The 12,559-nt window shown below is 46.1% G+C and overlaps 1 protein-coding gene across 1 annotated transcript in view; it reads left to right on the top strand.

Moving 5' to 3' along the window:
• Positions 1-12,559, top strand: part of snd1 (staphylococcal nuclease and tudor domain containing 1) — a 909,008-nt gene that overhangs the window by 20,037 nt on the left and 876,412 nt on the right. Inside the window, exons 3-5 of the mRNA XM_078235739.1 lie at positions 2,445-2,565; positions 6,493-6,574; positions 9,891-10,051. Coding sequence (XP_078091865.1) covers positions 2,445-2,565; positions 6,493-6,574; positions 9,891-10,051 — 364 coding nt within the window. The remainder of the gene's footprint in view (positions 1-2,444; positions 2,566-6,492; positions 6,575-9,890; positions 10,052-12,559) is intronic.

Here is a 12,559-nt window from a genome sequence, read left to right as displayed (position 1 = left end):
ACAGGGAGAATGGGTGGGTATCCTCTGGGTGCTCCAGTTTCCTCCCACAGTCCAAAAGATGTGTGAGTTTGGTTGATTGGCCATGCTAAATTGCTCCTTAGTGTGAGGGGTTTAGTAAGGTGAATACGTGGGGTTATGGGGATAGGGCCTGGGTGGGATTGTTGTCGGTGCAGACTTGATTGAGCCGAATGGCTTCCTCCTGCACTATAGGAATTCTATGACTCAGACACGAGATTACAAGACATTTTGTAAAAGTTTAAAGATGTCTTTCAAGGAACCCTTGGAGAGATGGAGGATGTCAAGGTTAAATTACGGTTGAAGCTGAATGCTTGTCCAAGATGTTTAAAGGCACATCTGGTGTTTTGTGCTATTAGGCCTCAGGTGGAGGTTGAATTGGGCACATTGGAACCAGTAACCACCAGTGAATGGGCCACCTCAATTGTTGCAGTTTTGAAATCCGATGGATCAGTGATAATTTTCACTTTCTGGGTCTCGTGGAAGGGCAGATGTTCTTCGTGAATGCAGCCAGAGGTCGTGGCTATGAAGTCCACGTCGGTGGAACCAACGCTAGGCAAACTCTGAAATATTTGCTCAGTTTGGCAATCCAAAACAAGTGGTCTCAATGGACCCGTTTGTGGCACAAGACTTTCTTGAGCACATGGAGCGGCATGGAATTAGACCTGAGGTTGGCACCATATTAACCTACGACAAATGGTCTGGCAGAATTTGTTCAGACCTTGAACAGTCTCTGAACTTGTTGCAAGGGGAGGGGTCACTAAGGCAGTGGATAAATAAATTTGAGTGTGTACCGCTACACGCGACAGCCAATTGCTCACCGGCTTCATTGATGCTCAACTGGAAATTGAGGACCATGTTCAACCTGCTACGGCTGGAGGAGACCAGAGAGGTGGTTGAACAGAACCAAGAGGGACAGATTGCCAGAAGAGCAGGAAGTGCGAAGTTGAGGACTTTTCAGAAAGGGGAGCTTGTTCTGGTCAGGAACTATACTTCTGGGTTCACCAGACTAATTCTTGGTGGAATGGTTGCATTATCTTATGAGGAGCGATTGAGTAAACTGGGACAGTATTCTCCAGAGTTTTGAAGAATAAGAGGTGATCTCATTGAAACTTAGAAAATTCTTACAGGGTAGATGTAGATAGGATGTTTTCGCTGACTAGTGAGTCTAGAACCAGGGAACAGAGTCTGAGAATAAGAAGTAGGCCATTTAAGACTGAGATGAGGAACTTCACTTGGTGGTGGATCGTTGAATTTTCTACTCAAGAGGCCTGCAAATTCCAGCCCTGGAGTCAAATGGAAATCAGTGAGTGACTCTGGCAGAGTGCTGGCATTGACACAATGGGCGGAATTTAATGAAAAAAATGTGAAGTGCTGAATGAGTGAGTAAACGGGAAAGGTTCAGACTCGGCTATTAGACACAAGTGCACGTAGTGCAAAAAGAAATTGCCAGGATGCGATTCTCAGCAGGGTGGGGTGGGGGCGTGGGAAGAAGAGCCTAAGCTTGTCGGGGAAACCATTGTGTTCAAGACAGAAATTGATAGATTTCTGGATACTAATGACATCAAGGGATATGACTATAGTGTGGGAAAGTTTTAAAAACATTTTTTACTCCAATCTTCAAGTTACAAAGCCAATGCTTGGAGTCGATAGGGTGGACCTGAACTCATCTCCTTGCTCCAAAAACCAAATTCAAATTGAATCCAATTCATGGCCCCACAAGAGAGACAAACAAGATCCAAGCTGACAAGATAAGGCACTGCACCCTGTCTTCGGCTTGATCTAATGCTTGATCTTAGCAAAAAGTCCAAGAAAGAGTTGTTGAGGTTAGATGATCAACCACGATCTAATTGAATGGTTCAATTGAGCTCAATGGGCCAAATGGTCCCCTGCTGCTGCTCTGTTTCTAAACGATCCCACAACCACGGTTCTGAAGTTTTGCAGAGAAATGGGCAATAAATGCTGGCCGAGTCAGCGATGCACTATCCCTTAGTACTGAAACAAATATCAACTCGGATCTTGGACTAGAGCCCACTACCTTTTGATTTGGGGTGAAAATGCCATGAAGTGAGCCAAACTGCTGCTTATAATTGGTTTTGTTGTTTTTCAAGTCTTGGATAAAGCTGCCTTAGCCTTTAATGAAGTAATTCTGTTTAATATGAGAGACATTGGTCAGGATTTGCCAATATATATATGTATTGTTATATACATGCTGCTCAGTGATAGCGCTACATAATTGGCAAATAAATTCTTAGAAATTAAGGGAAAATAAACCTTGGCCATCAAGTCTGTAATGTCACTAATTTTACTAAATTTGTAGTTTTCCTTTTCAGAAATCGATTAGTTGTCACTTGGATCTGTTATTGACTTACCTTCGTTATTCCACAAGCTTATTACTCATGTACAATATTTCTTGTCCCCTCTTGCAGCCTTGGGCTTGGCCAGCTCGAGAGTTTCTCAGGAAGAAATTGATTGGAAAAGAGGTTTGTTTCACTGTGGAGTACAAACCTCCTCAGGGTCGTGAATATGGAACGGTTTACCTGGGCAAAGGTTAGTGAACTATTTATACAAAGTGAAGATTTTGAATAAAGCACATCACACTATCTCCACCTCAGTCACTGTATATTGGAAGAGAGAGAAACATTACCCGGTGAATGTATCTTCAAACCGTGGGTGTATGTAATCATAAAAAGTGAGATCTCCGTTTGCCTATTACATAGGAATATCTTCACTAGCAAAAAATATTACCAGTGAAAATATAAAAAAGCATTCCTGTTTATCAAGAGTTCCGATAATTCTCACAGGCAACCAGTTTAGTAACCTAATTGTCTTAATCAATCATTAACAGTAATTTACATGTTTCTTGTCTTCAAATTGAGTATTATATGGCTGAGACCTGTTCAGTTTTGATTAGTGTCAGAACTTCATAGAATCATAGAAACCCTACAGTACAGCAAGAGGCCATTCGGCCCATCGAGTCTGCACCGACCACAATCCCACCCAGGCCCTACCCCCATATCCCTACATATTTATCCACTAATCCCTCTAACCTACACATCTAAGGACACTAAGAGCAATTTTTTAGCATGGCCAATCAACCTAACCTGCGCATCTTTGGACTGTGGGAGGAAACCGGAGCACCGGGAGGAAATCCACGCTGGACCCGAGGAGAATGTGCAAACTCCACACAGACAGTGACCCAAGCCAGGAATCGAATCCAGGTCCCTGGAGCTGTGAAGCAGCAGTGCTAACCATTGTGCCACCGTGCCGTCCATATTTCTGTCAGTCAGTTTCTCCCGACTTCCACCCCCATCACCAACCTCCCTTTGTTCTTGTACAATCTATTAACTTTTCCCAGTTCTGATGAAAGATCACTGAACTGAAGTGTTCACTCTGTTTCTCTCTCCTTCAATGTTGCCCTGCCAGCTAAGTATTTCCAGCATTTTCTATTCTATTTCAGGGCAATACTCTCTCACATTTGTTATGCTGTTTCTGCTTTAACTGGTCCCTATGTTCTGCTGCTGCCAAGTTATTGGCAGGCTGGGCTGCTCTTTTGCTCCTTGGAAGTATGGTTGTTTTCCACTCGGCCCCAAATAAAATCATGGAATCCAATTATTTAAAATTATTCTTGTGTTTTTGCCTCCACTCCTAGGCTAAAGTTAATTTCTGGTCCATTTTGTTGTAGGAACATCTTGACTTGAGCATTAATGTGGTTTACTGGTTTAGACTGATTTTTGTCAATTTATTTTGGAACTTATTTTATTTTTTCTATACAGTTTACTGTGTCATATGCCTCCCAGTTGCCTTACTTCAAGGCTGTGAAAAACAATTTTCATTACTTCATTTGATGCAAGTAGACAAGAGTTGATATTAAGTAATCCTCAGGCAAATGTAATAATCAATGATGGCATCCAGGATTGTTGCCTTTTTTTTGCACAAAATGTGACAAGCAGGTACCAAGCCCCAAATCTTTAACCAATGTTGCTAGTAGGGCTTTTAATTAAAAGATTAATAGGTTGGTGCTTTGCTCGTCTCTTTTTGTTTCAAAACTGCAATATAATTTGTTTAAAAATATAAAAAGAACCATAAGCCCAAATTTCAGATGTTACAAAAATTAATAAAATGTGTTTTTAAGCGAGTTGTTGGAATGATGCTTCATTGTCCTAAAGCAAAGGCTGGTGCTAAAAGTTTTCATCTTCGCCTTGTAATTTGTCTGCTGTATCAGGCTCTCTTTCCTGTGTTGAGGGACGCCCTTGCATTACTTTCCATTATACAGCGATTAACAAGGGTGGGAGGATGTGGACGTTAAATTCACTTACCGATGAATTTAAGGGTGTATTCATGCTCTCCTGATGTTTGCTTGATTGTCATGTAAAGTTGTGGGGGAGTTTTGAGTTGCTCTTTAAATTACTTTGGATGATGCTAGGGAAGACCGCGTGGCAAAGGAAAATACAATTCCTGCTTTTTGCATGTGTGAGTAATGTTAAGTTCTGATTCATCAGCTTGCTCTGTCAAATTCCTCAATGATAGCATTGTCCTGCAGGAGGACCTGCCTGTCCATCCTTTCCCCATTTCCATGTATTAAAATTCACTGTTAACTTACATATTATGGGCAGCACGGTGGCACAGCCGCTAGCACTGCTACTTCACAGAGCCAGGGACCTGGGTTTGGTTCCGGCATTGGGTCATTGTCTGTGTGGAGTTTGCATGTTCTTCCCGTAACTGCTTGGGTTTCCTCCGGGTGCTCCGGTTTCCTCCCACACAAGATGTGCGGATTAGGTTGATTGGCCATGATAAATTGCCTCTCAGTGTCAGGGGGACTAGGAGGATAAATACGTGTGGTTATGGTGATAGGACCTGGATGGGATTATTGTCGGTGCAGACTCAATTGCCAAATGGTATCCCTCTGCACTGTAGATTCTATATTGTATCTCCAGTTTGAGCTGTTTTGAGAGTCCCAAACATATTTAACAAGGACTCTATTTAAATACTTTTCTGCTGTGAAATGCCTTGTGCAGTTGTTGGCAATTGTGTGGAACCGTGCAGATTTTGGTGCAGTGCAAACCTATTTTTAATGGGTGTTCGGAGTTTCTTTTGGAGCATTGAGCTCCGCTGACTTGTTAAATGTATTTAATTAGTTGAATGAGTTACCTTGTGATGCAAGTATGCTGATTGAGTTGAAGTGGGATCAAATTGAAGTCTAATAATATCAAACACGGTGTTAAAGTTGACATCAAGAAATTTTGGGTATAATCCCTGTTAACGGTAAAAATCGAAGAATACTGAAGAGACAATGGCAAAAAGCCTTTAAATTGGCAAATTCATTATTTTTATCTTTAAGAATTTTAGCCTGCCAAGTTGTCTCAAAATGTAATCTAAATCTCAGATCGATACATTTTTGCTAGCCAAGTGAGACAGATGGAGTTAAGGTACAGTTTAGCCATGATCTCATTTAGTAGTGAAAGAGGCTTAAAGGGTGAGTGGCTCACTCTTGTTTCTATGTTCCTAAAGCGGTACAAGAGGTACAGAGTAGTCATCTTGCAACAATTGGTCTGAGGAAGATAGGGGCAGATTGAAATATGAAGACCACAGGTTTAAAAAACAATAAACTGCTGGAAACATGCAGCAGGTCAGGGAGCATCTAGGCACAAGAAAGATATTTTGGGTGCGAATTGTTTTATCTGAACCGAAGGGTCCGACTGATGAACATCATTTACAAAGAGCAGAACAAAGGGGAGTAAACATAATGCATGTTCTCGTACACACCCATGTATGTACAGAACGTTTGCTTTCTGTCCCAGGTTCCAAGGTAACTGGATTTTCTCCTTTGGTTTCTATCAAATTCCGTTCACCCATTGAGCAGCTATCACCAATTGTTTAGCTTTTGTTGCTGATTTATCCATGATTTTCCTTTTCTCCAGATGGAAAACCACCTGGCTGTTAAAATATCCATATTTGGGGTTAACTGAGCTTCATCTTTGTGTATTAAAGAGTTCTCTAAATCCGTAAATTATCTTGTAAACTTGTTGCTAATTCCAGTGTGCTTGCTATACTCATGGTTGTTGGGTTTATGGCAGTGGTGGATTGTTAGATGTAACTCTTGCATCAATAATAGAATTTATTAAAATATATGTTTGGAACCAATGCCATGGCATTTGATGCAAAAATAGAATTGTTTTTGAGAAGCCTGTTTACTTGGAATATGAGCATGAACCATAGGGAGACGGTGGGGGTGGTGGTGGCAGGGGAAGACAATTTGGCTTATTGCTCCCAGGCCCTCCCACATGCCATGAGCTCTCTCTGCTGTTGTGACCTTTAACTCATCCAATCCAATCTAGAAATTTGTGATTATATTGACTATTGCTGCTGGCTAAATGTTCCAACAAGGCTGCTACTTGTTTTCTAGATTAATGTTTTCTTGTTGTTTTCTGAATCAGTACGCTGAAATTTTTAAAAAACATTTTTCTGGTAACTTAGATACAACGGGAGAGAACATTGCAGAATCGTTGTTAACAGAAGGATTGGTTGCAGTTCGCAGGGAAGGAATTCGAGGAGCAAAGTGAGTAATTTTTAAAAAAAACATGCTCTTGATGAATTGGAAGAAATTGAAAGGATCTTTTATATGTTCCCTGTTCCCTGTAATCCATAGAATAACATTGGATTTGCTAATTTATAAACGGCAAGATTTAAAAAAAAGCAATGGCTTGAAGTACCAACTTGTTGCCCCCCTTGCTTCCATTTTCCTTGGTTTTTTTGTGTTTTGATGTTGATGAATATTGTTTCGAATATGATTTGATGAGAAATTTCAGAATGCTGTGTTAATGAAAAGGAAAACATGGTATTCCTTCCCTCAATCACTTTAAATGACAAAGTTCAATCCACAAAAATCTGGAAATTGAAGCTTGCAGGCATCTTGTTCGAGTAGGATAGAATTTGCATTTATGTGGGTGATTGTAATTTTATTCTATCTTGCTACCTTTGTATACAGGAGATAATTTGGGAGAAACACAGTTTCTAACTCATGGCAAAACTGCTTGTACTGCTGCAGCTCTCTCTCATTTATCAGTTCTCTCCTCACTAATCTGTCACCACACCCGCCCCGCCCATCTCCATCTTTCATTCTAAGAACATTAATGCGCGACCATATATTTGCATTAACATATGCTTGACAGCATGTCACTTCTCTCAAATGGAAAGCTGGCTTTCTCTCTCTCTCCCTGTGGGGATGTGCTATCTCCAGTGATTTTATTAAAATTTGAATCCTTATTGTGTGGGGAATTGGTGATGTGGGTTGGGAACCTGTTTATCATCCATCACAGGAGTGCACAGCACCGTACCAATTCACACTTCTCTTTAATTCATTTTTGCTGCCAAGCTTTTCCCCTCTAGTTTGAATGGCTACCTAGTTAAAGGCCTACAGGCAATGCCACCACCTCGATTTTTTTTCTCTCTCTCTCGCTTACCCCCCCCTTCTCGCTTCCCCTCCCCCCCCTTCTCGCTTCCTCCCCCCCTTCTCGCTTCCTCCCCCCTTCTCGCTTCCCCCCCTCCCTTCTCGCTTCCCCCCTCCCTTCTCGCTTCCCCCCCTCCCTTCTCGCTTCCCCCCCTCCCTTCTCGCTTCCCCCCCTCCCTTCTCGCTTCCCCCCCTCCCTTCTCGCTTCCCCCCCTCCCTTCTCGCTTCCCCCCCTCCCTTCTCGCTTCCCCCCCTCCCTTCTCGCTTCCCCCCCTCCCTTCTCGCTTCCCCCCCTCCCTTCTCGCTTCCCCCCCTCCCTTCTCGCTTCCCCCCCTCCCTTCTCGCTTCCCCCCCTCCCTTCTCGCTTCCCCCCCTCCCTTCTCGCTTCCCCCCCTCCCTTCTCGCTTCCCCCCCTCCCTTCTCGCTTCCCCCCCTCCCTTCTCGCTTCCCCCCCTCCCTTCTCGCTTCCCCCCCTCCCTTCTCGCTTCCCCCCCTCCCTTCTCGCTTCCCCCCCTCCCTTCTCGCTTCCCCCCCTCCCTTCTCGCTTCCCCCCCTCCCTTCTCGCTTCCCCCCCTCCCTTCTCGCTTCCCCCCCTCCCTTCTCGCTTCCCCCCCTCCCTTCTCGCTTCCCCCCCTCCCTTCTCGCTTCCCCCCCTCCCTTCTCGCTTCCCCCCCTCCCTTCTCGCTTCCCCCCCTCCCTTCTCGCTTCCCCCCCTCCCTTCTCGCTTCCCCCCCTCCCTTCTCGCTTCCCCCCCTCCCTTCTCGCTTCCCCCCCTCCCTTCTCGCTTCCCCCCCTCCCTTCTCGCTTCCCCCCCTCCCTTCTCGCTTCCCCCCCTCCCTTCTCGCTTCCCCCCCTCCCTTCTCGCTTCCCCCCCTCCCTTCTCGCTTCCCCCCCTCCCTTCTCGCTTCCCCCCCTCCCTTCTCGCTTCCCCCCCTCCCTTCTCGCTTCCCCCCCTCCCTTCTCGCTTCCCCCCCTCCCTTCTCGCTTCCCCCCCTCCCTTCTCGCTTCCCCCCCTCCCTTCTCGCTTCCCCCCCTCCCTTCTCGCTTCCCCCCCTCCCTTCTCGCTTCCCCCCCTCCCTTCTCGCTTCCCCCCCTCCCTTCTCGCTTCCCCCCCTCCCTTCTCGCTTCCCCCCCTCCCTTCTCGCTTCCCCCCCTCCCTTCTCGCTTCCCCCCCTCCCTTCTCGCTTCCCCCCCTCCCTTCTCGCTTCCCCCCCTCCCTTCTCGCTTCCCCCCCTCCCTTCTCGCTTCCCCCCCTCCCTTCTCGCTTCCCCCCCTCCCTTCTCGCTTCCCCCCCTCCCTTCTCGCTTCCCCCCCTCCCTTCTCGCTTCCCCCCCTCCCTTCTCGCTTCCCCCCCTCCCTTCTCGCTTCCCCCCCTCCCTTCTCGCTTCCCCCCCTCCCTTCTCGCTTCCCCCCCTCCCTTCTCGCTTCCCCCCCTCCCTTCTCGCTTCCCCCCCTCCCTTCTCGCTTCCCCCCCTCCCTTCTCGCTTCCCCCCCTCCCTTCTCGCTTCCCCCCCTCCCTTCTCGCTTCCCCCCCTCCCTTCTCGCTTCCCCCCCTCCCTTCTCGCTTCCCCCCCTCCCTTCTCGCTTCCCCCCCTCCCTTCTCGCTTCCCCCCCTCCCTTCTCGCTTCCCCCCCTCCCTTCTCGCTTCCCCCCCTCCCTTCTCGCTTCCCCCCCTCCCTTCTCGCTTCCCCCCCTCCCTTCTCGCTTCCCCCCCTCCCTTCTCGCTTCCCCCCCTCCCTTCTCGCTTCCCCCCCTCCCTTCTCGCTTCCCCCCCTCCCTTCTCGCTTCCCCCCCTCCCTTCTCGCTTCCCCCCCTCCCTTCTCGCTTCCCCCCCTCCCTTCTCGCTTCCCCCCCTCCCTTCTCGCTTCCCCCCCTCCCTTCTCGCTTCCCCCCCTCCCTTCTCGCTTCCCCCCCTCCCTTCTCGCTTCCCCCCCTCCCTTCTCGCTTCCCCCCCTCCCTTCTCGCTTCCCCCCCTCCCTTCTCGCTTCCCCCCCTCCCTTCTCGCTTCCCCCCCTCCCTTCTCGCTTCCCCCCCTCCCTTCTCGCTTCCCCCCCTCCCTTCTCGCTTCCCCCCCTCCCTTCTCGCTTCCCCCCCTCCCTTCCATCTCAAAATAGCAGGAGGAATTTCTGCGTAGCCAGCTGAGTGGATGGATGGTGTCTTGGTTTAACTCCTAACCTGCAAGACAGCATCTCTGAGAGTGCAACTTGCTCTCTCTATTGCTTTGGAGTGCTGGCCTAGGTTTTATGTTCTTGGGACGGGCTTGAACCCATAACCTGCTGACTCACCACTGATCTACTGCTGACACAAGTTGTAGGAAAACCATAATCATAATAGATCCTTCCCAGATTCAACTACTATTCTGGTAGAAGCCTGGGAGGGGAATGGTATACAAGATTCTGCTAATGCTGTTGCATTTTTCTATTAGTCCTGATCAAACCCGACTTTGTGAACTTGAGGATCAAGCAAAAGCTGCTAAGAAAGGAATGTGGGGTGAAGGAGGAGGTTCACACACCATACGGGATCTGAAATACACCATAGAAAATCCTCGCCATTTTGTGGACTCCAATCATCAAAAACCAGTTAATGGTTAGTGAACCAGGTTAACTTTCCCAACTGCTCTAACTTTTGATGCTTCATCTTCGAGTTCTGAGTCTCACTCTGAATACTCAATTTTACATGTCTGCATTCAGTAAGTCATGGTTAACTGGTGAATTGGCAATATTTTAGATTGTTTACAAAAGTTGTTCATCATGTCACAGGTGTGTTGGTTAAATGACTGACATAACCAAAATTACAATGGGATCTGTCTTGGCCTGGAGTCCCGCTGGGGTCTGTGCTGGAACCTCAACTGTTTGCAATTCATATCAATGACTTGGATCAGTGGAGCGAGGACATGGTAGCTAAGCTTGCAGACAGCACAGATAGGTAGGAAATTATGTTGTGAAGAAGACGTATGGGGTTTGCAGATGCAATATAATTTGGGAAAATGTGTAGTTGTTCACTATTGCAGGAAGAATAAAGAAGCTGAGTATTACGTAAATGGAGAATGACAGCAGAATGCCAAGGTGCAGAGAGATTTGGGTGTTCTCATGCATGAATCACAAAGTCTGTTTGCAGATGTAGCATGTAATCAATGGAACGCTGTCCTTTATTATGAGAGGAATTGGCCATAAAAATACGCATGTTCTGCTTTAGCTGTGCCAGGCATTGACAAGATTGCATCTCGAATATTGCGCAGTTTTGGTCGTCTCATTTAAGGAATGATGTCAATGCGTCAAAGTAGAGGAGTTTACTAGATTGGTACCTGGAATTAACAGGCTGTCTTATGAGGGTAGGTAGGAAAGATGCTGTTGTTTCCACTCGAGTTTAGAAGAACAAAGGGTGACTTGATTGAAGTATATAGGATCCTACAAGGTGGGCATTGAAGCAATGTTACCTCGTGGGTGAATCCAGAGCACCAGGGCACCATTTTAAAATTAGAAGTTGCCCTTACAGGACCAAGTTGAGAATTGTTTTCTTTCAGACGGTTGAGACTTTGGAACTCTGCCCTAGAAGGCAGTGAAAGCAGAGTCACTCCATATTAAGATAGTGTTTGAATCCCTTGCCTAACAAGAATCTATCTCAGGTTATCAGGGATAGATGGGAATATGGAACTCAACACAAACGGATCAGTCATGATCTTTGGAATGATGGGACAGTGTCCAAGGCCTGAATGGCCTACTCCTTCTCCTGTTCCTGTTTGTACAATGGCACTTGAAATGTCCTGTGTTCCTAAATGCAGCTTCGTTGAGACATCAAGTAGAAGCTGATTACTATTCTGAGTGGGAGTGACAACCTTGGCTTTGCTTGTTTGCCTATAATGACTGCTACTGAGTAGCATTAGCAGGGTGTGATGTGAAGGGGCTTATATTGTGAAGCTCTAATAGAGACATTTTGATATGGCTGTTTGTCAAAGTCTGCTGAACTGGAGAAGCTGGGATTGTTCTTAGATTTGTTAGAGATGTTCAAAATCCTGAAGGGTTTTGATTAAGTGAGGAGAAATTATTTGCAATGACACGAGAATCAGTAACTGGAGGAATACTTGAGTGAGTCATGACGATATGGAATTCACCACCTGAAAGGGTGGCTGAGATAGATTCAATCGTAACATTCCAGAAGGAAATAATTGTCGGGCTAAGGGAAAAGACACGGGTGTGGGACTAATTGGATAGTTCTTTCAAAGAACCAACACAGACAAGGATCCAAAAGATTCATTTTGTGCTGCTCACAGCAACTGTATGTGATCTTGCACTGAATGTTCAGAACTGGAGTATTCACGTTTGGTGGTCTCCCTCTGAGAAGGCCCAGAAACTGAACTTCAACGCATTCTTGAAATTGAGGAATCGTCCTAGTAAATTTGAAGGAGTTGATGATTTGCATCAACTGCTCTTCTATTCCACTGATTGTAGTTTTTTGTGCTGATGGGACCATTGGGCCACTGAGTTGAATTTACTGAAGCTGTGTTACAAGTTTGAATTTCAGTGACTTGTGGAGAATTTACAGTGTGCAGCTCCTCTTCCCTCACTTCCAACAATAGGAATCATAAGAAATTCATAGACTTCTTGTCATTACGATTGCGATCATCTGATCAACTGTCTCTGCCACTTTCCTCTTTCCATTTGCCCACCGAGCCAACTTCCTCTAAAATTCCACCCTGATCTTGCATCTTTCCTGTCTCCCCATGTGCCCCCTTAAGCTCATTTTGTTCATGAGACCCACCATCTGCTTGTTCTACCCTATTCCCACTAAACTGCTGGCCACCCAACATGCCTTCCTGGGTCTGTGTTAGCTGGTACCGTTAATGATTTTCCCCCTTCAGATTTTGTCCATCTCTTTAAATTTGCTGTAATTATCGCTACATCAAAAAAAAAATCAGCCCTTGACGCAACTGACCTTGCAAACCACCATTCCACCTGCAACCTCTCTTTCCTCGAAGATCCTTGAATGTGTTGTTGCCTTCTAAATTCTTGCCAATATTTACCAGATCTTCATGTTTGAATCCTGCCAGTCAGGTTTGCAGCCCTACCATTACTGAAATGGCTTTTTATCAAAGAT

Source organism: Mustelus asterias, chromosome 19 (genome assembly GCF_964213995.1).
Source record: "Mustelus asterias chromosome 19, sMusAst1.hap1.1, whole genome shotgun sequence".
Taxonomy (NCBI): domain Eukaryota; kingdom Metazoa; phylum Chordata; class Chondrichthyes; order Carcharhiniformes; family Triakidae; genus Mustelus; species Mustelus asterias.
The sequence above is the reverse complement of the archived record's forward strand: the minus strand, read 5'-3'. Positions and strand labels throughout refer to the sequence as shown.